Source organism: Phoca vitulina, unplaced genomic scaffold (assembly GCF_004348235.1).
Source record: "Phoca vitulina isolate PV1807 unplaced genomic scaffold, GSC_HSeal_1.0 scaffold6, whole genome shotgun sequence".
Lineage (NCBI taxonomy): Eukaryota > Metazoa > Chordata > Mammalia > Carnivora > Phocidae > Phoca > Phoca vitulina.
In genome coordinates this window covers 59,617,444-59,640,659 of record NW_022589709.1, presented here as the reverse complement: position 1 = coordinate 59,640,659, position 23,216 = coordinate 59,617,444, and the positions used below count along the sequence as shown (strand labels likewise).

The window sequence follows — 23,216 nt, the reverse complement described above, 5'->3', positions numbered from 1 at the left end:
GAAAGTCCTCACCTGCTTTCCCTGAATCCCTGGCCTGTCCTTCCCTTTGCAGGCCATTTCACAGAATACGGAATGCATGGCTAGCTTTTTGGTGAAAAACCTTGTTCCTATCTTTGATATTTTTTTAACTGGCAGATTTTAATGTTTCACGTGTACTTCTCAAAGACGGAGTACGCCTCCCCGGCCACCCCCTCCCTGGTAGCTCAGGGTCTTTGGTTCTGCCCACTACGCAGCTCCGTGGGTCGGTGGCCCGCGGTGGGTAAAGGTGCCCCCGGCCCCGCTCTGTTTTGCCCCGACCCCACCTGCCCTGTCCTCAGGCAGGCAGACGGCAACTTCGGCAAACATACATGGCACGTCCACTTTGCCTTCGGATGAAATCGCTCTCTGGCGTGCAGTGTGTGCCTGCTGAGCTCCCCAGGCTGTCGATGAAGTGAGGGGAAGTGGAGGGGAGTCAAGGGAGCGGGAAGAAAGCCCACGAAGGGCGGGAGAGAAGAGGTACAGGGTCGAAGACCGGCAGAAAAAAAGGGCCACTCAGTAACGAGAGGGAGATGCGCGAGTAAAGCGACCAGACCCCATGTGGACAGGGGGAGGAGAGAGCGCGCAGGAGGCGCGCGAAGGCTGAACTCCCAGGCTGTCCGACCGAAAGCCCGGGCCGTGGGGGTGCGCGGGCGCGGGCGGCGCGGGACGCGTGCGGTCCGAGCGCAGGTCCGGGGGCAAGCGTGCCCCTGTCCGCAGCCGCCCGCGATGAGCGAGGCGAGCCGGGTGTGCTCGGGCTACTACAGCCTCAACCACAGCTTCGTGGAGCCCTTCGAGTGCCCCCGGAGCGGCGAGGGGGCCGCCCTGCTCTACTGCTGCGGCTTCGCCGACCTCAAGTACTGCTGCAGCGAGCCGGGCAGCTACTTCCCCTACAAGCACAGCTATATGTGGAGCCTCAGGTGGGCAGGGCGGCGGGCTGGCGGCGGGCTCTGGGGAGGCGACGAGCGGTGCCACCCCGGGAGTGGGAGGGTCGCCCGCTCGGGTCGGGTCCCTCAGGAAGGACATGGAGCCTCCGAGGGCGGGTGAGGGACCAGCAGACAAAGCGCGCCCGGCTCGGAGCTCCCCCACCCCCGACCCCGGGACCCGCTCGGTGCTGCCCACGTCCGGCGAGGGTCAGGCTGTGGCGGCCAAAAGTGTGAGTGGGCCCTGGACCCCGGGCGAGGCTGGCGCGGGAGGAGCTCGGGAGGAGCGCGGGCTGTGCGCCCAGGGCGCACGCAGTACCGGCTCCGCTGGCCCCGCTCAGCCCCGCGCCGGGTCTCCACGCCCGCCAGGGACGAGTTCCAGGCAGGAGGCTCCGCCGGCAGAGAGAAGACACGCAGATAACTTGAGGAGGTTTTCATTCTCTTTTTGATTTGTTTGCGCATTTGGTGCTTTGAATAGAAAGGGGACGACTTTGGGACTCATTTTAAGGTATTAACCAAGGATCAGAGTATTTAAAGTCTCTCTGAGGGTGAGAAGAAATCAAAGAGGGGTGTGTGTGTGTGTGTGTGTGTGTGTACACATACAGCGACAGGACTTTATAATTTGCTCTTTTCAGATGATCCGAAACTGACCCAGAACCGAACTGGAGACCTACAGTAGGCAGGGAAAGTTTTACTTGCTATAATACTCCATAGAACCTTTTTCAGGACACCCCTTTCTTAACACCTAGGCCACTCGGCCATTACTGGAAAGACAAGAGACTTTCTAAAGTGGAGTCTTTCTTGCCTCTTTTTCCTATGATGGGAATTTTACTTATTCCACCTAGTATTTATGCAGATATTTTCACTGTAAAGTGTCTTCTGCGCCCCCCCCCCAAGATTGTAACCTTTGAACTCCATTCTTTGATTTTGCCTGGAGAATGAATGTGAAAGAATTCCAAACCCACCTTCAGTTGTTTCTCACAAACTAATTAGCTTATGCTTGACAAGAGAGAGATTCTGCTAGTAAGCGGAAGAGTGTTGTTCCTCTAATCCTCTAGCATGATCCAGAATTTGTCACACATGTCCAGTCCACAGCAACTGACTTTAAATGTTATTTCTTGAGGCAGTAAAATAATTTTTCCAAAATGTATTGCAAGCGTCAAAAAAATCTCAAAAGGAGTGCCACTTACCAATAAGTTCAGCTAACAACATTGTGTTGTGCCGGAGTGGGGCATAATCTTGCAAAATAATGGCAGCTTATCCCTCTCATTTGGAGAAGTAATCAGTATTTATTGCACTGGCATATTATCTGGCCTTTTGGAAAATAGCATAGTAACCCAGCTCTGAGTCTTTGGAGGTGTTAATAATGGTGGCAGCACCTCCGACAGAGACTGGCAACTCTTAAGTCAAACTCAATTGGAAAAGTGCCTGGGATTCTCAGATCCTTGAATAGTTCCAAAGTGACAGGCAGCAGAGGATCGGTTTATGAGGGCACGAAGAATGAATAGCTTGCCGGGTCTTCATTCAGCACGGACACAACGGACAGTATAGCTCAGTTCCTAGGACACACAAAAATCATTTCAACTGAGAGCATCTGTTGGCAATGTTAAACCTGGGGATCTTGTTAGTTATTGAGCACTGAGAACACAATGGGGAGGCAAAAATTCAGCGCTTCATCTCCCTCACATTCTTTGCTCTTCGCCCAAATTGAAAATAGTCCAACTGCGAAAAATATTCCCGAAGTCACTAGCAGTTGTTCTGAGATTCTGCAGCTGCCGGAGAAAGGCACAGCACAGCTACTCCGAGGCAAGCAAAGGTGCTAAGTAGGAGAACTGCGGCGTGAACGAGGCAGCAACTTCAGACCCCCCCGCAGGGACTGGAAAGCGGACTGCCATCCCGGTGCTGGAAGGAAAGGATAATTCTCCCTTTCCTGCGTCTGGCCCACCACAGTCTTTGCTCCTTCTCCAAATCCCTAACCTCTCGGGGCTTCCTTTGGTAACCTGCTTCAGGACCTAGGAAAATGATGCCATTTGCACAGGGCAACACATGAGTTCAGTAAGCGGTTGTCAAAAGGACTATTTTAGGAGATTCCTGGAGTTTCATCTTTATCTAGAGTTTTGTACGCATGAAGCAACGCTTCTATAAAATGGAACTGTGACACAAGCTGTCTGTCAAGATTATGAAGGTGGTGTTAATAATGGTGGCAGCACCTCGGACTCCCCGTTGTGTTCTCAGCGCTCATTAACCAACGAGATAAGGGATAAGCTGCCATTATTTTCTTTAATTATAATAGAAAGCAGAATGAGAATGCTTTGTTTTTCCTACAAATCATGTGATGGGCTTTTAAATTGTATACATTAAAAGCTCACAATATGCATGTTGAATTTAATTAGGTTGACAATTTTACTTTTAAATGGACTAAATTACTTTTTACTTTGAGCATTTTTTTAATAACCGGTTCTCATTTCAAGAATCTTTCTAGATGTGTGGCAGCCTAGCTGTCTTGTGCAGCGGATAATGTTAATTAAGTGGCTTATGTTCCCCTGTGTCTGTGCATAGTCCTAACCCTCCCTGACGTATATAATCTACAAAAGTCAGCTTTGGTGCCAACAAACATGAAAGAGGACTTGCCAGAGCCAGAGAGTCTCGCCCTTGGAAGAGAGTGCACAAGTGAGGGCAAACTCCAATTTAAATATAAAACATATATTGACTCTAGCCACAGAATTATCCAGTCTTCACTGTGTGCAGGGCTGGGGGGATTGCTGACATTAATAAACCAAGCACAAGTATCTTCGGAGGTCTCACTCCACTCCCTTGTGGCCAAGGAGGCAATCTCTAAATGGCAGGGGGCTTTATCTCGTAAAATCAAGGATAAATGGGATGAGCTTAAGCACCTCCCTTTTAATTCTGTTCTCCTTTTTTCCAGAACCCTAACACATCTAGCCTCCCTGGTCAGATTCTCCCCTCCTTCTCTTTGGTACTTGTCAAACTTGTCGGGGCCCTAATCTCTAGGAAATAGCAGAAGCCTGCAGGCAGGCCAGGACGATGATGAAGAAAAAGGTCATTACTTGTCAATGACCATTTCAATGATGATTACTCTTCAGTGATGATTATACCATGATTTACTTCCCTTTTTTTTTTTTTTTTTTTTTTTAGAGTCGGGCGAGGGGAGAAGGGACAGAGGGAGAGAATCTCAAGCAGTCTCCTCACCCAGCCTGAGCCTGTCTAGGGGCTTGATCTCACCACCCTGAGATCATAATCTGAGCTGAAATCAAGAGTCGGAGGCTTGGGGCGCCTGGGTGGCTCAGTAGAGCTTCACTACTTTTGCACCAGTCAGTATTTTTCTATTCATTTTTTGTGGGTGAACACGATTTTTCCTTCTAAAATATAATTTTTTTTTAAGATTTTTAAAAAAATTTATTTATTTGACAGCGCGAGAGAGCACAAGCAGGGGGAACAGTAGAGGGAGAGGGAGAAGCAGGCTTCCCGCCAAGCAGAGAGCCCGATGCGGGGCTTGATCCCAGGACCCTGGGATCATGACCTGAGCCAAAGCAGACGCTTAACCATCTGAGCCACCCAGGCGCCCCTAAAATATACTAATAGAGGTTTCTTCGACTGAAATAGCTTTAAACTCGCCCGGGAGAATCACGTGACCTTTCACCTGCCATATGAGTTCACATAGTTTTCTATACTAATGTTAACATATAAATGTGTAGAGAAAATAGAAGAATTTGATGAAAGCAAAAGGTGAGCTATAGATTTCAAGCATATACTGTTTATACTAAAATATAGTTTGGCTAGGAATGACTGAAGCAAGGATGAACAATCTTCAGACCTTCTCTCTAGTGTATGTGTAAACCATTTTGTGTGACAGTGAGGATGTTCTTCCTGTTTCTTCAGCATCGGTGCCCTGGTTGGACTGGGAACTGCTGCCCTTGTTCTGCTTGCCTTTGTCGTCAGCGTCTGTGTCCTCTGCTACTTATTTCTGTCTACAAAGCCTCGAAAGCTAGACAATGGCCTTAAACTTCAGCACCTCGAGGCTTCTTCCACTCACGAAGGTAATCTGCGTCCATTATTTGCAGCCAACTTCCTGCACTCTATTCAAGAGAATCACCTGTCCCTGGGTGACACACCATCCGGTGAACCATGAATGCTTTTTAAAAATTCAACTCATTATGTGCCTTTATAGAAATTCATAGGAAATTAGGCATTAATGCTGAAATACCTTCGAGAAATTGGGCCAAAGGACAGAAGAGGGGCAGGATGTAAATGTTCTCATGAAAAACTTGTTCTCATGGATCCACTAAATCGCTCTACTGTATTTAAGGCTCTCAGTTATAAAGGTTTTAGCTTCGTGGAGTTGTTAAATTTTGTTTGTGATAGAGCCAAAGATGTAGAATAAATAGAGGAGCAAAATATCTGATAATTAATTCTCAGGGTTGCATTGCTCAAGATGGGTCAGTCAGTGGTCAGCTGAGCATTCACCTGGGTGCCTGAGAGCTGCAGAATTCAGAGGAGGTACCTAAAATATCTCAGAGGCACACAAAAGGAATAGAAAAACAGGAAAGGTAAATAGAAGACCGTCTTTGTTCTTGAATAGATGACAAACTAGTTAAGGTATACGTGTGTGCAGGCGCGCATGGAAGAGTGACTGTAAAGTAGAAAGAAATGTTTATGTATAGTTTGTGGAACTGGGATTCATTATCTCAGTTACGAAGTGCCAACCAAATGCTAATTGCTAGCATTATGAAATTCAGTCAGAAAGAATTGTTATAATTTTTGTGAATATAAATTTCTGTTAGTGTATTTAAAAAGTAGTAGTCATAAATTTTGAGATATATAGAGCGTATTTTAATAAAAATTTAGAATATATAAATAGAATCTATTTAGAATAAGATACAAGTGCTCAGTAACTTCTATTTAAAAAGAGAATGAAAAAGTTTACTTTAAAAAATTTTGGAAAATCACCTGCTCAGATGCTCTCTTTCCGCTGAACCCTGAAACTTATATTTCTGGAGTACATGCTCTGTGACCTTATCAAATACACTGTCGCTGAATGATCGCATTAGCTCTACTTTCCTTTTCTGTAGAGGAGGTCTCTCTCAGAGGGCATCCTGCGTCACAGAGCAAGAGGCCAAGGTCCCTTAGCAGTTCTTTTTCTGAAGCACCATTTGGAACTGTGTGGCCGAATTGACAGGTTGTTAGTTGAATTTAGTCCAATGGCTTAGATCCTGTTTCTTCACAGGCAAAATGAAGCAGTGGATTAGTGACTACCAAATCATTAGCTCTTAAACTCAATTTGTTTTTATATTATTTTTATTTTTTATTATATATGTGTATATATATATATACATATATATATATGTATATACATATAATGTATTATTTGTTTCAGGGGTACAGGTCTGTAATTCATTGGCCCTACACAATTCCCAGTGCTCACCACAGTACCTACCCTCCCCAATGCATAAAATGAATTTTTGTCTCAAGTGCTTAGATAATTTAACGTGGACGTTCTTAAATTTTACTATACGTAAGAATCACCTAGGGAGTTCGTTAAGACCACAAACTCCAGACTCTGCATTTTAAAACAAACAGCTTCCCTTCCCAGCTAAGTAAGCCCTCGCTCCCCTGCTGTCTACTCTCCACAAAGCAGCCAAAGTGAGCCTGTTACAAGCTAAGTCAGGTCTTGTCATTCCTCTGCTAAAAAATCCTAATTGCTTCCCATCTCTCTTGTTAGATACAGAAGCCTTAACTGGGACCTAACAGGGCTTCTGTGGTCTGCCCTTTCCGCCCCCATTTCTCTCATCTCCTGTGCCCAGACACATTGGCCTCTTTGCTGTTCCTTGAAACTCCTCTGCCTCAGGGCCTTTGCATGTGCTGTCACCATTGTCCAGAAGGCTTTTCCCTCAGATACCCATATGACTTTCACTTTCTTTAAATCTTTACTAAAAGTCACCTTCCTAGGGAGTTCTTCCCTGGTCACCATATCTGGTGACTTAACTCCCCTTCAACATTTCATACCCCCTTCCTGTTTTATTTTTCTCCTAAGCATGTGGCACTAATATACTATATAATTTAGTTACCTATTGTCTAACTTTTCTCCACTCCAACTGGAAAGTAAGTTCCAGGAAAGTAATAATTTTCACTTGTTTCCTCACTACTGTATCCCTACTGCCTAGAGCACTAGCAATGTTTGTTGAATGAATTGAATGAGTAGTGCTACACCTTTATAGTAGGTGATTACAGGAGCATCTTTATTGTCCCCTCTAGAGGTATCAGACAATCATCGAATGTCTCCTCTACGCCATGCGTTGTGCTAAATAGAAGTTGGTTGTTTTTACTGGTTGATCTCAGGGACTGCCCCCAAATGTTATTTCATGTTGCCTCTGAGAACCTAGCAACAGAGTTAGCTGGCTTGTTGATTCAAGTCTTGTAGTCTCATTGCTGTTTAGCTAAGGAGATCCATTGATGCACTTCTGAGGTAGTTAGAAGAAGCTGCTTTCTTGCATCGAAATGTCTCCTCTCAAAAACATTGTTTATCAGTCCAGCAAATTAACTCCAGACACCTTTTCCTGAGTGCTTGCTATTGACAAGGCAGATTTTATATGATCGCTGCCTTCCTGCTGCTTTCCAATGAGGTGATTTTGGTCCTTTGGTTTGATTTTAACCAAATCAGACATGGTGCAGAGCCCAAAACAAAATAGGTAATCGAAATGTCACTGAAATAGGAAGAGAAAAACGGTTTATATTTGAAAGTGACCCTTTAGAGTGAAAATATTGTGGTGCTGTTGTGAGGTGTGCATGCTCTGTTCCAGTGATTCTCCCACCTAGGAATAGGTTCCAGTGTTCTAGCTATTAAAAACAGAAACTCTTTATTCCACTTAAGGGATGCCTTCAAGGTCAAGGATAGTAAAATGTTTGCGGAAGAACCAAGTAGGTAAACATTACATCAGAGGAAACCGGTTTCATCTTCTTTCAAAATGATCTGTTCTTGGGGCACCTGGGTGGCTCAGTTGTTAAGTGTCGGCCTTCGGCTCAGGTCATGATCCCAGGGTCCTGGGATCGAGCCCTGCATCAGGCTCTCTGCTAGGAGGGAAGCCTGTTTTTCCCTCTCCCACTCCCCCTGCTTGTGTTCCTGCTCTCGCTCTCTCTCTCTGTCAAATAAATAAATAAAATTAAAAAAAAAAAAAAAGATCTGTTCTTAAGAGTCGACCTCCCATTATTTTGCATTAATTTTTATAATTGAGACTGTTTTCATTACAGGCAATTCAAATGGCCTAAAGGGAAAAATGTCTTTGTGCACATTCTAAAACTGACCTAGGGCACTGAACTTTTCTGTTTCTATAAAAGACAACCGTCTAAGTCTAATCTTAGGCAGTTGTGCCAAGGTTTTTCCCTTGTGTATCTTTATCCTATTGGTCTTTTTTTTTTTTAAGATTTATTTATTCATTTGAGAGAAAGAGCGAGAGCACGAGTGGGGGTGGGGGTAGAGGGAGAGGCCTGAGGGAGAAGCAGACACCCTGCTGAGCAGGGAGCCCAATTCGGGGCTGGATCCCAGGACCCTGGGATCATGACCTGAGCCGAAGGCAGATGCTTAACCGACTGAGCCACCCAGGCATCCCCTCCTTTTTAATGTATACAGTTTAAGCCTTTATACGTTTTGAATTGATCCTGAAAACAGCAGGCCGCTGGGAGCGACTGCAGAGGTTCATTGGCCTACCTCCAGGGCTCACTTTGTGCACAGGAGCTGTGGCTAGGAAATTGATCCTTTAAATTGTATCCCATCATCGTTTTGTTCCCTTTTTTGTGTGTTTTGAGCTATGTGTGTTTCAAATGCCAGCATTTAAAAGAACCCCATTGCTTGTCGGCTGTAGAGTTCTGAGAAGATGACTGTGTGAAGGGCATCTTTCTGAGCAGACACTCCTGAGGGGGAGGTCTCATTTCATAAGCTGTAGAAGAATTAATGGCTAATAGAGAAGCAGTTAGCGGGCTGAATGTCCCAAATCCCTGCTTCTCAAACTCTTCTGCTGGAAAATCCTTAAAGGGGAATAAGAAAGGAACCTGTACCTCCAGAATTCCAGGGGCTAGACTGGAAAGACTTGCCTGAGGCCTATGAACTTTAAATTATTTGAAGTTTCATTTTATTTTTATTTTTTTCCCATCTTATTTTTAAAATTTACGTCATTGTTCAATTTGGCTGAATGTAATGGCTTGTTTTACTCTAATAATAACATCTTCTCCTTCTCATATCTGAAGAAAATTGGTGCTCCGGGAAGATCAAGCACATCCACCCTGTGGTTTTGAGCATCCACTGACACTCGGGGTTGCGGAGGGAGGGGTGGAGGCCTGAGGAGAGGGGCTGTTGGAAGCAGAGTTCTGGATGGAAATTAAAAGGGCGGATATTAGTAGAGCTGCTTGGCACAAATAAAATAATACAGTTGGATAGAGATAATAGACAACTCCAAGCCCCTGTATCTGGTGGTCTCTTTTGTAAAGGCAGGTGATATAAATGAAAAAGGGTAAGCAAATCCTCAGGAAGGTGCAGCTGTCTAGGAGAAAAACATAAATTACATATGGAATACTGAGAAAGCACATTTGAAGATCACATAATTGTTTCTTCTACCTATAAGCAAAACATGACTCGGACTGGCTCAGAATGGTCTGCTCTATTTCTTCTTCTTAGAAGAGTCACCTAGAAAGAAAAACGTTTCTTTCAATTCACTTTTATTGATGGAAAATTAGAAAATACAGAGAAACAAACAAACAGTGTCTTCCGTGATTCCACCATACAGAGATGAGGGTTATTAACACTATGTTGAATTCTTCCATGGATTTTTTTTTTTTTTTTTATTTGACAGAGAGAGACACAGCGAGAGAGGGAACACAAGCAGGGGGAGTGGGAGAGGGAGAAGCAGGCTTCCCGCCGAGCAGGGAGCCCGATGCGGGGCTCGATCCCAGGACCCTGGGATCATGACCTGAGCCGAAGGCAGACGCTTAACGACTGAGCCACCCAGGCACCCCTCTTCCATGGATTTTTGATATGCAGCTCTCCATACATGACCATAACAAAGTGGGGGGGATGAGTCTTGTGGTATTTTTTTTTCACTGAACAATATTGACATCTTTGTTTGCCAATGAATAAATGCCTTTGCCAAAGAACAGTTCCACTTTAATATCCTGACATAGTGCTATGATTTTTTATTCTTTTATTTCGATATAACTTCACACTTCCAGAAAAATTGCAAGAATAGTATAGAGAAGGTTGTAGACCCCTCCTCAGATTTACTTCATTGTTAATATTTTGCCTCATTTTCTTTATCAACTCTCTCTCAATGTATATTTTCTGAACCATTTGAAAATAATTTGCAGATATCATGCCTTTTTTTTTTTTAAAGATTTATTTATTTATTTGACAGAGAGAGACACAGCGAGAGAGGGAACACAAGCAGGGGGAGTGGGAGAGGGAGAAGCAGGCTCTCCGCTGAGCAGGGAGCCTGATGCGGGGCTCGATCCCAGGACCCTGGGATCATGACCTGAGCCGAAGGCAGACGCTTAACGACTGAGCCATCCAGGCGCCCCGGATATCATGCCTTTTAACCATAAATATTTCAGTAAGTGTTTCCTAAGAACTTACTTTTTTTTCTTACATAGTTATAGTATGTTTATTAAAGTCAGGACATGTAACACTGATAAAGTAATATTATCTAATCTGCAGTTCATATTGAAATTTTGCCAATATCCTTAATAGCGATGTTTTTCTCATCTAGGATCTAGTCTTATAATTCGTTGTCATATTTCTTTAAGCCTCCTTTAATCCCCAGCGTTTCTTTGTCTTTCATGATCTTGATATTTTTGAAAAGCAGAAGCCAGTTATCCTGTAAAGGGTCTTTCAATTTGTCTGATATTTTCTCATGATTGGAGAGAGATAATACCTCTCGACAGGAATACCACAGAAATCATACTCTCAGGGCATCCTCTCAGGAAGCACATAATATTGGTTTGTCCCATTAGGGGTGATGTGAACTTTGATTCGTTGGTTAAGGTTGTATTTGCTGGATTAAGACATTGTAAAGTCACTATTTCCCCTATTAATTCCTAAGTAATTTGTAGGGAGGTACTTCGAGATTGAAAATATTCTGTTCCTCCTCAAACTTTCATCTACTCATTGATGGCTCTTGACTGAATTTTTTCGTTCAAAATTTCAAAATAATTTTAAAACTATTATTACAATAATTATAAAATGATGACTTTCCAAGCCCCACATTGTTTGTTATTCTAAGGAATAACAAACATAAGGAAGAGCTTTTCCTTCTCCCCTCTTTATTGACCTATTCCTTTATTTTTTCAGATCAGTATGGACTCAGATGCTTTGTTTTAAAATACTCTATGACTGTCATTATTTATTCTGATGCTTCCATTGTCTCAGCTTTGTCCTGTGGGAGCCCCTTTCAACTGGGTCCTTTGTCCTTCTGAACTGTGTCCGTAATTTTTTGAGCACTTTTTTGCTTTCTGTCACAAAATGTTCCAGGCAGCCTGTACGTCCCCTGTTCCAGCCCTGGAATCTGATATTTCTCTAAAAAGCCTGGTTCATTTTAGTTGGGAATAGTATTCAGAAACCAAAATCTGAGTATACCATATTTTCTTGTTGACTTTGAGCGAGCTTCCATTTTCTTTTTCATTACACACATACATTGCACAAACTATCTAACTATTTTCTTAGCATAAATCCCTGAGAGTGGACTTGTTGACCAAAGGATGGGCACGTATTAAAGGCTGTGGATACAAGTTGCTAACCGCCCTCCAGAAAAGGACTAGTATTGTTATTTCAAAAGATACACATTTTACTAATTTCGTTGAAAAAAATAATAGTGTTTTTATCTTAAATTAAGAGTGGGAGTGGGCATTTTAATGTTTGTCATTATTTCTTCTTTTTAAAAATATTTATTTAAGTCATCTCTCCACCTAATGTGGGGCTTGAACTCAAGACCCTGAGATCAAGAGCTGCACACTTTTCCAATTGAGACAGCCAGGTGCCCCTGTCATTATTTCTTCTGTGGCATACTGTTGTTCATACCTTATACACGTTTTTCTATGGGGATGTACATTTTTCACTGCTTTAAAAGAACTTTACACACAGGAACTAAACTCTTTTCCACATATATTGCAAATGTTTTCGCGGTTGTTTCCCTTGTAATTTAGTATGTGACAATTTTTCATTTAGAGAAGTTTCTCCTTTTGTATTTTCTCCCTTTAGTTTCATACTTAGAAAGTTCTCACCTCTTTAAAATCTAATCCATGTTGTAGTCCTGGGACAGAAAAAGAGGCTGCTGACTTTATCCCTACTTTGTTGGTTAAGAAATTAGCTTCTATTTATCAAAGCAAAACTAGGAAAAGGTGAGGTTGCTCAGACTGGTTATGATTTCAAGCCCCAAGATGGGTGCAGAGATTACTTAAAAAATAATAAAATTTTTAAAAATCTTTAAAAAAAGAAAGTTCTCAGCTCACTATAAGTTATAAAGATATCCACCTATATTTTTTCTATTACATTTATTCATTGTTTTTATGTTTAAATTTTTAATAACGCTGGAATTTTAGTTTTGGTGTAAAGTATGAGGTAGGGATCTGCCTTTTTATTTTGCAAATGAGCCCATTGTCCAAATATCTATTGGATAATCCATCTTTCTCTTGCCAATTTAAAATGTCATAGACTGAATTCTTATATACACTGTGATCTGTTTTTAGACCTTCTGCTCTGTTAAATTTATCACTCTGTTTATTCTTAAGCTAATAATATACTTTAAAAATACTTTAAAAATTATTGTAGTGATATAATTTTAATATCTGACCAGGCAAGACTTTCTCCTCCCTCCCATTATGTTTCTTTATCAAAGTTTCTTGGCTACTCTTGTAATGTTCAGATTTCCAAATAAACTTCTGAGTCATGTTGTCAAATTTTTAAAAATTAAGTGATATTTTGATGGGTTTTGCACTAAATTTATAGATAACTTTGGGATCTATTTTTCTTAGTAGCCTTAACACCCCTCCAACAAAACTCTGCTCAAAACTTTTATTAATTAGGCTGCCAAATTATTTGGTAATACCATTCTTTGTTTCAGAAAGGCTTTTTTTTTTAGATTTTATTTATTTATTTGAAAGAGTGAGTGAGCAAGAGAGCAGGAGCAGGGGGATGAGCAGAGGGAGAGGGAGAAGCAGACTCTCGGCTGAGCAGGGAGCCCGATGCGGGGGCTCGATCCCAGGACCCTGGGATCATGACCTGAGCTGAAGGCAGGCGCTTAACCAAATGAGCCACTCAGGTGCCCTTTAAAAAATTTTTATTATTATTATTAATTTAGTATTTTATTTATTCATTTGAGAGAGAGAGAGAGCACAAGCAGGGTGAGGGGTAGAGGGAGAGGGAAACTCCCAGCTGAGTGGGGATCCAGACTCGGGGCTGGATCTCAGGACCTGGAGATCACGACCCAAGCCAAAGGCAGACGCTTAACCATCTGAACCACCCAGGCGCCCCCAGAAAGGCCTTAAGAACTCATTGAGATCTTAGTAGAAGATGGGGTTATTTGAACTCAACGACAGAAAAGGTTACTGTGCCTCCTAAAGGGACCTTTCTAACGAGGCTGTAATTTCCTACAACTGTTTTTGTCCCTAGATGTAGAAAACCAAATTACTCAGCAGAGCTACCAACACATTTAGTATTTGTGGGTCCTCCTCAGAGCTAAGGGTTAGGCAATCTTGGCTGGTGTTGGAACCAATAAACAAAATAGAAGCTAGTCTCTTGTGAAAATTCATTTAGAGGATTTTAAATATGAGCTAAGTTATTTGTGAGTTATGTTAGTCATCAGTGGCTGGAAATTTTTAATAATGCAGAAAAGAAAAAGGAAAAAAAGGCCCATGGTGGAAAAAAATAGGATAGGAAAAACATTTCTGGATAGAACTGCCTTCACTCACTGATGGACCGATAAAGCCAAAGGGCAAGTCTAAGACTGTAGCTTTTACAGTGAATTTTTAACTGTATTTACTTGAGATACCTATATATTCTTAAGAAGGCAGGGCCCTGCACAGGGTAAAGCACAAAAGATCAGCAGGTCACTGGGTAAGTTTTGCCCACTTCATCATTAACATCAGATCCAGCCCTATGCTTCATATTAAATTCGAAGGGAAAACATCTTCTTGCAAATCAGAAACACAGGGTACAGATTTAAAGTGGCTTGTTTTCACTAGGAGGAACTGTGGGATGAGTGGGATGTGTAGATTTTCCACTCAGGAGTAAAGTCAGCTAGTTAATTAGCAATTAGAAGCTGCTGTAGGACTGAGAATGTGACACAGAAGCTAGGGGGATGTAGGCAGATAATGGCAGAAAAGCTTAATTACAGTCCTGGCCAGATAGTCAAAGAGATGAAGACCTGCAGGGGTCTCCAGTATTCTTTTGATATTTTGAAATGGCAGGCAAGGGCAGAGTTCATAGAAGAGTTGTAAGATAAATGGATTCCTGAGGACTGGTTCTGAAAATGAATGCAAAATTTAACCATTATAGGAAAAAATATATTGGTGTAGTTCGTGATAAGGATATGTGCAAAGATTGTTTGATGAATTGGATCTGAATTTTGACAAAGGCCAAACCTTTAATTTAAATACCAATCTGAGAGGTATAGGATTAAAGGAAGGTTGAGATTTCTCTTTGATGACCAGACACCAAAAAAAAAAAAGAGAATGAAAATGGGACATGAGCAGCAGAAAGAACAACTAATATCAAACCCAGAAAAGAACAATAATGTTGGAGCTTCACAGTCTGCATTCAGTAAGGAAAAGGAGGAATTAAATAAGGAAAACCTTTTATGTGTAACAAATCCCTTGGGAGCTCAATGGAATTACAGATTTCTTCTTTAAAATCTAATCCATGTTGTAGTCCTGGGACAGAAAAAGAGGCTGCTGACTTTATCCCTACTTTGTTGGTTAAGAAATTAGCTTCTATTTATCAAAGCAAAACTAGGAAAAGGTGAGGTTGCTCAGACTTTTCTTGCTCTTTTAAAATTATTCCACAGAGATGCAGTTAGCTGGACTCTGTTATCACTATAGCTATTCACTGCAGTTGTTTTTCCCCATGTCCCATTATTCTAACTTACCAGAAAGATATACATTGAAAGCACCTTTGGATTTTTGTAAGCTGTGAGAAGAGAGTCAACACTAGGGGTGTTAACTTGCTGATCAAAATTCCTGCTTCAAATGATATTGGTATGGTGTTTATAACAAATCTTTTCTTGTTTGTGAAGTAAATTGATTCTGTTAGGGGAACTGCCTGCTTTAAGAAGTCAATCTAAGAAACAAATTTGTACCTATACTGATTAGAAGGATCCAGTAGCCAAGGAAATGAGTCAGGGCTGGAGAATGGGCGTCTTTGTAAGTCCTTGAAGAAAGACCTGTAACACTGGGATATGTTTTTTGCAAGCCTTTAAATCTCAGAGGGCAGTAGACGAGGTAGGTAAACTCTTTTGGTTGCTGCCAGAAAATACATAATGGAAACTAAAGCTGTCAGAAGGGAGATGACTTAGAGAGAACCCCTAAGTTGGGAAATAACCTCCTGAATTTATTTCCCATTAAAAAAAGACAAAAACAAAAACTGTATGTGGCAAGGTAGATAAAAACACATTGAAAGTCTTATTGAAATGTCTTATGATTCTAAGAATGTAAAAAGCTTAGGAAACATGAAGGACTGGAATTAACCAACATTCAGTTCAGACTTCCAGGAACTCCAATAAAATTTTAAGTTTTAGATGTTTAAAGAAACGCTTATGTAAGATGCAAAAGCCACCCAGATAATATGCAACTAATTTACATCTTATATCCTTGATCTTTATCTTTACTTGCTAGAATACTGAAGAGGACAAACAATGCTACGCACATGAAAAATAAACCTATAAAAATGTCGTTTTTCTTTTTTTTTTTTAATTTTTATTATGTTATGTTAGTCATCATACAATACATCATTGGTTTTTTTTTTTTTTAAAGATTTTATTTACTTATTTGACAGAGAGATACACAGTGAGAGAGGGAACACAAGCAGGGGGAGAGGGAGAGGGAGAAGCAGGCTTCCTGCCGAGCAGGGAGCCCGATGTGGGGCTCGATCCCAGGACCCCGGGACCATGACCTGAGCCGAAGGCAGATGCTTAACCATCTGAGCCACCCAGGTGCCCACATCATTGGTCTTTGATGTGGTGATCCACAATCCATTGTTTTCGTATAACACCCAGTGCTCCATGCAGTACGTGCCCTCCTTAATACCCATCACCGGGCTAACCAATCCCCCCCTCCCCCCTCCCCTCTAAAACCCTGTTTGTTTCTCAGAGTCCATAGTCTCTCATGGTTCGTCTCTCCCTCTGATTCCCCCCACTTCATTTTTCCCTTCCTTCTCCTAATGTCGTCCATGCTATTCCTTATGTTCCACAAATAAGTGAAACCATATGATAATTGACTTTCTCTGCTTGACTTATTTCACTTAGCATAATCTCCTCCAGTCCCATCCATGTTGATGTAAAAGTTGGGTATTCATCCTTTCTGATGGCTGAGTAGTATTCCATTGTATATATGGACCACATCTTCTTTATCCATTCATCTGTTGAAGGGCATCTCGGCTCTTTCCACAGTTTGGCTATTGTGGACATTGCTGCTATGAACATTGGGGTGCATATGGCCTTTCTTTTCACTACATCTGTGTCTTTGGGGTAAATACCCAGGAGTGCAATTGCTGAGTCATCGGGTAGCTCTATTTTTAAATTTTTGAGGCACCTCCACACTGTTTTCCAAAGTGGCTGTACCAACTTGCATTCCCACCAACAGTGTAAGAGGGTTCCCCTTTCTCCACAACCTCTCCAACATTTGTTGTTTCTTTCCCTGTCCATTTTTGCCATTCTAACTGGTGTAAGGTGGTATCTCAGTGTGGTTTTGATTTGGATTTCCCTGATGGCTAATGATGATGAACATTTTTTCATGTGTCTGTTAGCCATTTGTATGTCTTCTTCAGAGAAGTGTCTTTTCATATCTTCTGCCCACTTTTTGACTTGATTATTTGTTTTTTGGGTGTTGAGTTTGAGAAGTTCTTTATAGATCTTGGAGACCAGCCCTTTATTTGTAGTGTCATTTGCAAATATCTTCTCCCATTCTGTGGGTTGCCTCTTTGTTTTGTTGACTGTTTCCTTTGCTGTGCAGAAGCTTTTTATCTTGACAAAGTCCCAAAAGTTCATTTTTGCTTTTGTTTCACTACCTTTTGGAGATGTATCTTGAAAGAAGTTGCTGTGGGCGATGTCAAAGAGGTTACTGCCTATGTTCTCCTCTAGGATTTTGATGGATTCCTGTCTCACATTGAGGTCTTTCATCCACTTTGAGTTTATCTTTGGGAATGGTGTTAGAGAATGGTCGAGTTTCATTCTTCTGCATGTAGCTGTCCAATTTTCCCAGCACCATTTATTGAAGAGACTGTCTTTTTTCCATTGCATGTTTTTTCCTGCTTTGTCAAAGATTATTTGACCACAGAGTTGAGGGTCCATATCTGGGTTCTCTATTCTGTTCCATTGGTCTATATGTCTGTTTTTGTGCCAGTACCATGCTGTCTTGGTGATCACAGCTTTGTAATATAGCTTGAAATCGGGCAACGTGATGCCCCCAGCTTTGTTTTTCATTTTCAACATTTCCTTGGCGATTCGGGGTCTTTTCTGATTCCATACAAATTTTAGGATTGTTTGTTCCAGCACTTTGAAAAATGTCATTGGAATTTTGATCAGGATGGCATTGAAGGTATAGATTGCTCTGGGTAGCATAGACATTTTAACAATGTTTATTCTTCCGATCCATGAACATGGAATATTTTTCCATCTTTTTGTGTCTTCTTCAATTTCTTTCATGAGTGTTTTGTAGTTCCTAGAGTATAGATCCTTTACCTCTTTGGTTAAGTTTATTCCGAGGTATCTTATGGGTTTTGGTGCTATTGTAAATGGAATCGTTTCTCTAATTTCTCTTTCTACAGTTGTGTTGTTGGTGTATAAGAAAGCAACTGATTTCTGTACATTGATTTTGTATCCTGCCACATTACTGAATTGCTGGATGAGTTCTAGTAATTTGGGGGTGGAGTCTTTTGGGTTTTCCACATAAAGTATCATGTCGTCTGCGAAAAGAGAGAGTTTGACTTCTTCTTTGCCAATTTGAATACCTTTTATTTCTTTTTGTTGTCTGATTGCTGTTGCTAGGACTTCTAGTACTATGTTGAACAATAGTGGCGAGAGTGGGCATCCTTGACGTGTTCCTGATCTTAAGGGAAAGGCTCTCAGCTTTTCCCCATTGAGGATGATATTCGCTGTGGGTTTTTCATAGATGGATTTTATGAACTTGAGGAATGTTCCCTCTATCCCTATACTCTGAAGAGTTTTAATCAGGAAAGCATGTTGTATTTTGTCAAATGCTTTTTCTGCATCAATTGAGAGGACCATATGGTTCTTCTCCCTCCTCTTATTAGTGTGTTCTATCACATTGATTGATTTGCGAATGTTGAACCACCCTTGCATCCCAGGGATAAATCCCACTTGGTCGTGGTGGATGATCCTTTTAATGTATTGTTGGATCCTATTAGCTAGGATTTTGTTGAGGATTTTGGAATCCATATTCATCAGGGATATCAGTCTGAAATTCTCCTTTTTGATGGGGTCTTTGCCTAGTCTGGGGATTAAGGTAATGCTGGCCTCATAGAATGAGTTTGGAAGTTTTCCTTCTGTTTCTATTTTTTGAAACAGCTTCAGTAGAATAGGTATTATTTCTTCTTTGAATGTTTGGTAGAATTGCCCAGGGAATCCATCAGACCCTGGACTCTTTGTTTTTTGGGAGGTTTTTGATCACTGCTTCAATCTCGTTACTGGTTATTGGCCTATTCAGGTTGTCAATTTCTTCCTGTTTCAGTCTTGGCAGCTTATAGGTTTCCAGGAAGGCCTCCATTTCATCCAGATCGCTCAGTTTATTGGCATATAGTTATTGATAATAATTTCTAATAATTGTTTCTATTTCCTTGGTGTTAGTCGTGATCTCTCCCCTTTCATTCATAATTTTATTAATTTGGGTCCTTTCTCTTTTCTTTTGGATAAGCCTGGCCAGTGGTTTATCGATCTTATTAATTCTTTCAAAGAACCAACTTCTAGTTTTGTTGATCTGATCTACTGTGTTTCTGGTTTCTAATTCATTGATTTCTGTTCTAATTTTAATTATTTCTCTTCTAATGCATGGCTTAGGCATCGTTTGTTGCTTTTTCTCTAGTTCTTTAAGGTGTAGAGTTAGTTGGTGAATTCGGGATTTTTCTATTTTTTTGAGTGAGGCTTGGATGGCTATGTATTTCCCCCTTAGGACCGCCTTTGCAGTATCCCATAGGTTTTGGACCAATGTGTTTTTGTTCTCATTAATTTCCATGAATTGTTTAAGTTCTTCTTTGATTTCCTGGTTGACCCAAACATTCTTGAGCAGAGTGGTCTTTAGCTTCCAAGTGTTTGAATTTCTGCCAAATTTTTTCTTGTGATTGAGTTCCAGTTTTAAAGCATTGTGGTCTGAGAATATGCAGGGAATAATCTCAATCTTTTGGTATCGGTTGAGACCTGATTTGTGACCCAGTATATGGTCTATTCTGGAGAAAGTTCCATGTGCGCTCGAGAAGAATGAGTATTCTGTTGTTTTAGGGTGGAACGTTCTGTAAATATCTATGAGGTCCATCTGGTCCAATGTATCATTCAAAGCTCTTGTTTCCTTGTTGATTTTCTGCTCAGATGATCTGTCCATTGCTGAGAGTGGAGTATTGAGGTCTCCTACAATTAACATATTGTTATCAATGTGACTCTTTATTTTGGTTAACAGTTGGCTTATGTAAATGGCTGCTCCCATGTTGGGGGCATAGATATTTACAATTGTTAGATCTTCTTTGGATAGACCCTTTAAGAATGATATAGTGTCCTTCTGTGTCTCTTATTACAGACTTTAGTTTAAAATCTAATTTGTCTGATATAAGAATTGCTACCCCAGCTTTCTTTTGAGGTCCACTGGCATGGAAGATGGATCTCCATCCCTTCACTTTCAGTCTGGATGTATCTTTAGGTTCAAAATGTCGTTTTTCTAATGTTACATGAGGAAAACAGTTTCAGTGGCCCCCACAGAGAATAAGTTCCATTACTTAAGTGCTTAGTAGCTAAATTTTTATCTACTATTTTTTAAAACTCCACTTTGCAAGTAACAGTCAAGTCAAATGTATCGGTTTATTAGATTTTCATACCAGCCTTCCCTACTCCATTTAATGGAGAATGATTGCTGACTGGGCATAGAGCTACTTGCCAGGCCAGAAAATGTTGTGCCTACAACAAATTAACTTTTAAAAAATCAGATTAGATGGTTGAAACATTATGATTGAATGTTGAGAAGGAGAACATTTATTTTACCACCACAGAGGTTCAGGGGTAATGAAACAAAACCATCTATTGAACGATTCTAGGCCCTATGCTTTAAACTTAGGATATTTTAAGATGAGCTCAGAGACCAATACCACCCACATTTCAGTTCTGTGGGCATGATCTGGGAGCTGGAGTGAGACACCGTTCTTCACAACTTGTAAATAATATTGCCCTGTGAGTGTTGAATTCTGAAATCAACCCGCAGTGGGGGTATTCTGATGGGGCCTGGAAAGTAGTCTGTACAGTTACTTATAAATGGGCAAAGCCAGGCAGGACGAACACACTGAAAGATGAGAATCGACTTATGCAAGTGGCAAAGGGTAGAGGAAAGATCTGTTTCTAATAGTGGAACCTCTTGGCCAGTGGGTTCTGCTTCGTCTGAGGCAGGTTCAGAGCATGTTTTTCTAAATGCGACTAATTAGGGAGGGAGACGGTGATAGGAACCAACAGGCTGAGCCCTGAGGCACTCCTAAATCTAAGACGCCTGGAGGAAAAAAGGGACCAACAAGAGACGGAGAAGGAGCAATGGAGACAGGAGGTGAGTCAAGAAAGGGTGATATCCTGGAGGCCAACGAGAGAAAATGCTGCCAGTAGGTCAGACAGCATGCAGACCACGAACTGGGCTAGGGATTCAGCACCAGGAGGGCATTAGTGACAGCGGGGATTTATCCAGTGCTTCTACATATTTATACAGTATTTAAATTTGTATATATTGGCGAGCTATATGATACAATTACTTTTCTTTTTTTAAAGATTTAGTTAGTTAGTTAGTTAGTTAGAGCATCTCAAGCAGACTCCACGCTGAGTGTGGAGCCTGACGTGAGGGCTCGATGTCACGATCATGACTTGAGCTGAAATCAAGAGTCTGATGCTTAACTGACTGAGCCACCCAGGCACCCCCTTAACTTTTCTAACAATCATTCTTGAAGAATAATCTATTTCTTTGCTATGAGCTTTAGTTTTTGTGATGAGCAAAGGTCCATATTCCTCTACCATTGTGCATTTTGGACTCATATTTCCGTGGAATGAGTGAATGAGATTGTGGCACAAATGTGTTCTTTTTAAACATTACATCTAAACAGATTATGATCGCAAAGCCTTAAGAGTGTTGCAAATTATTAAGATAAGCTTTAGTATAGTTTTGTTCATTTTTATGCACAGGGACAGTCACACTTTTATTAAGTAACCCAGAAATTGTTACCTTCTTCTCAAATGTGTAATTTCCTCCATGGGAACATGGAAGAAAGAAGGGTAAGCATGGAAATGAAAATGAAATTCTTACTTCTGTTACTGAGTATTTCCCTAATTTGACTTTCAGAAGGAAATGCTCAAAAACAACTTTGAAATGATTCAATTCTCACTCATCCACGTAGCGTTTTTAAGACATATTTTCAATATTGCTCCAAAATGTATTTTTTAAGCACACATCTTAAAAAGCCAAATTTTATATCATAATTCCAAATAATTATTTCATTTTATTTTGTGTTTTGCAGGCAACCCAAACAGGAAAACCAAAGCCCCCAATTCAAACGCAGCATCAAATTCAACAATTGAAACATCCGATGAAGCTTATGATATAATTCAAGATCCAAAAATGGATACAACACAAATCAAAACTGTATATTATTAAAAAGCCTGTGTTGCAAAAGCTCACTGGAGAGATGGAGCAATACAAATAAAGAATGCATTTCAAATAGAGTTTGTAATTGTACTTTTCAAAAATTCACCATTCACAAAGCAAGACACAGCTGCATTTTTGATTATTCAATTAATTTATTAAAAACCCACTAAGGTTTCTGATCATATGCAGAAGTTTACTTTTATTTGCTAATTAAGATGTTTCTGTATTACATGAAATTATGCTAATATGTCAGGTGAAATTAAAGAACTTATCAATAACACAGACAAGCGAACCTACGCCAGTGCGGAACAATGGGAGATTTGTCACATTACCAACATTTCACAATTCTTTTGATACTGAGAGGCAGTTCTTTTTAGGAGATGGTACTGGATAGGTAAATCTCAGGGAGGATGGTCTTATAAAACAGAGGTGGCAAGTTAAGTCTCCTAGAGATCAACCCCTACCTTTTTTTAGGGATTGCTGGGTACAAAATGAATGTACTGTCTTTATAAAACCTAACATTCAATAACAAAATAGGTCACAATGCATAATCTGCATAATAAATATTTTCTGCATACCAAGGGATAACCATAACAAAAATCCTTCACTGATAAAGTTCCTACAGAACTTCTAAAATTAAAGTTATAAAAAAATAAATTCTCTAGTCCCACCTAAGGCTATTGCATTAATACCACTTAAGACATCTAGAAATAAAACTATGGTTTCTGCACATTATAATTGTCTTAAAAGACTTTTATTCCTAAGTATGATTTCTATTACAAGAACACAGACCTTGTTTTCTAATGGAATTCACTAGGAAAAAAGGATTAATTTTTTAATTAATAATAAAAAGCTGGCTCTTCCCAACACATCCACCGTGTTGTATAAAATTACTGTAGTTGAAAGACTAGCCTTTCAAAATGTGTCAAATACGGCTTCTCTGGTCTGAGAGGAAAAAAAAAAAAAAAAGGAATGCCCTACTGCTCTCGGCATGCAAATCTCAGGTTTAGAAACTTTTGGCCATTAGGCTGTCAAAATTTTTACCAAGAACTGGGGATGTCTTCTGGACCAGCACTGTGCAGAAGTTTCTGTGATGGTGGAAATGTTCTTTCTATATCTGCACTGTCCATGGTAGCCACTAGCCACATGTGGCAACTGGGCACTTAAAATGTG

General features: G+C 40.8%; 1 protein-coding gene across 1 annotated transcript; it reads left to right on the top strand.

Annotated features, from left to right (window-relative positions):
• Positions 1–624: 624 nt before the first annotated feature.
• SHISAL2B (shisa like 2B) lies at positions 625–23,212 on the top strand. Its single transcript, XM_032404342.1, has 3 exons — positions 625–935; positions 4,839–4,996; positions 21,916–23,212. The coding sequence occupies exons 1-3, from the start codon at positions 745–747 to the stop codon at positions 22,050–22,052; spliced, it is 486 nt and encodes a 161-aa protein (XP_032260233.1). The 5' UTR covers positions 625–744; the 3' UTR covers positions 22,053–23,212.
• Positions 23,213–23,216: the final 4 nt, after the last annotated feature.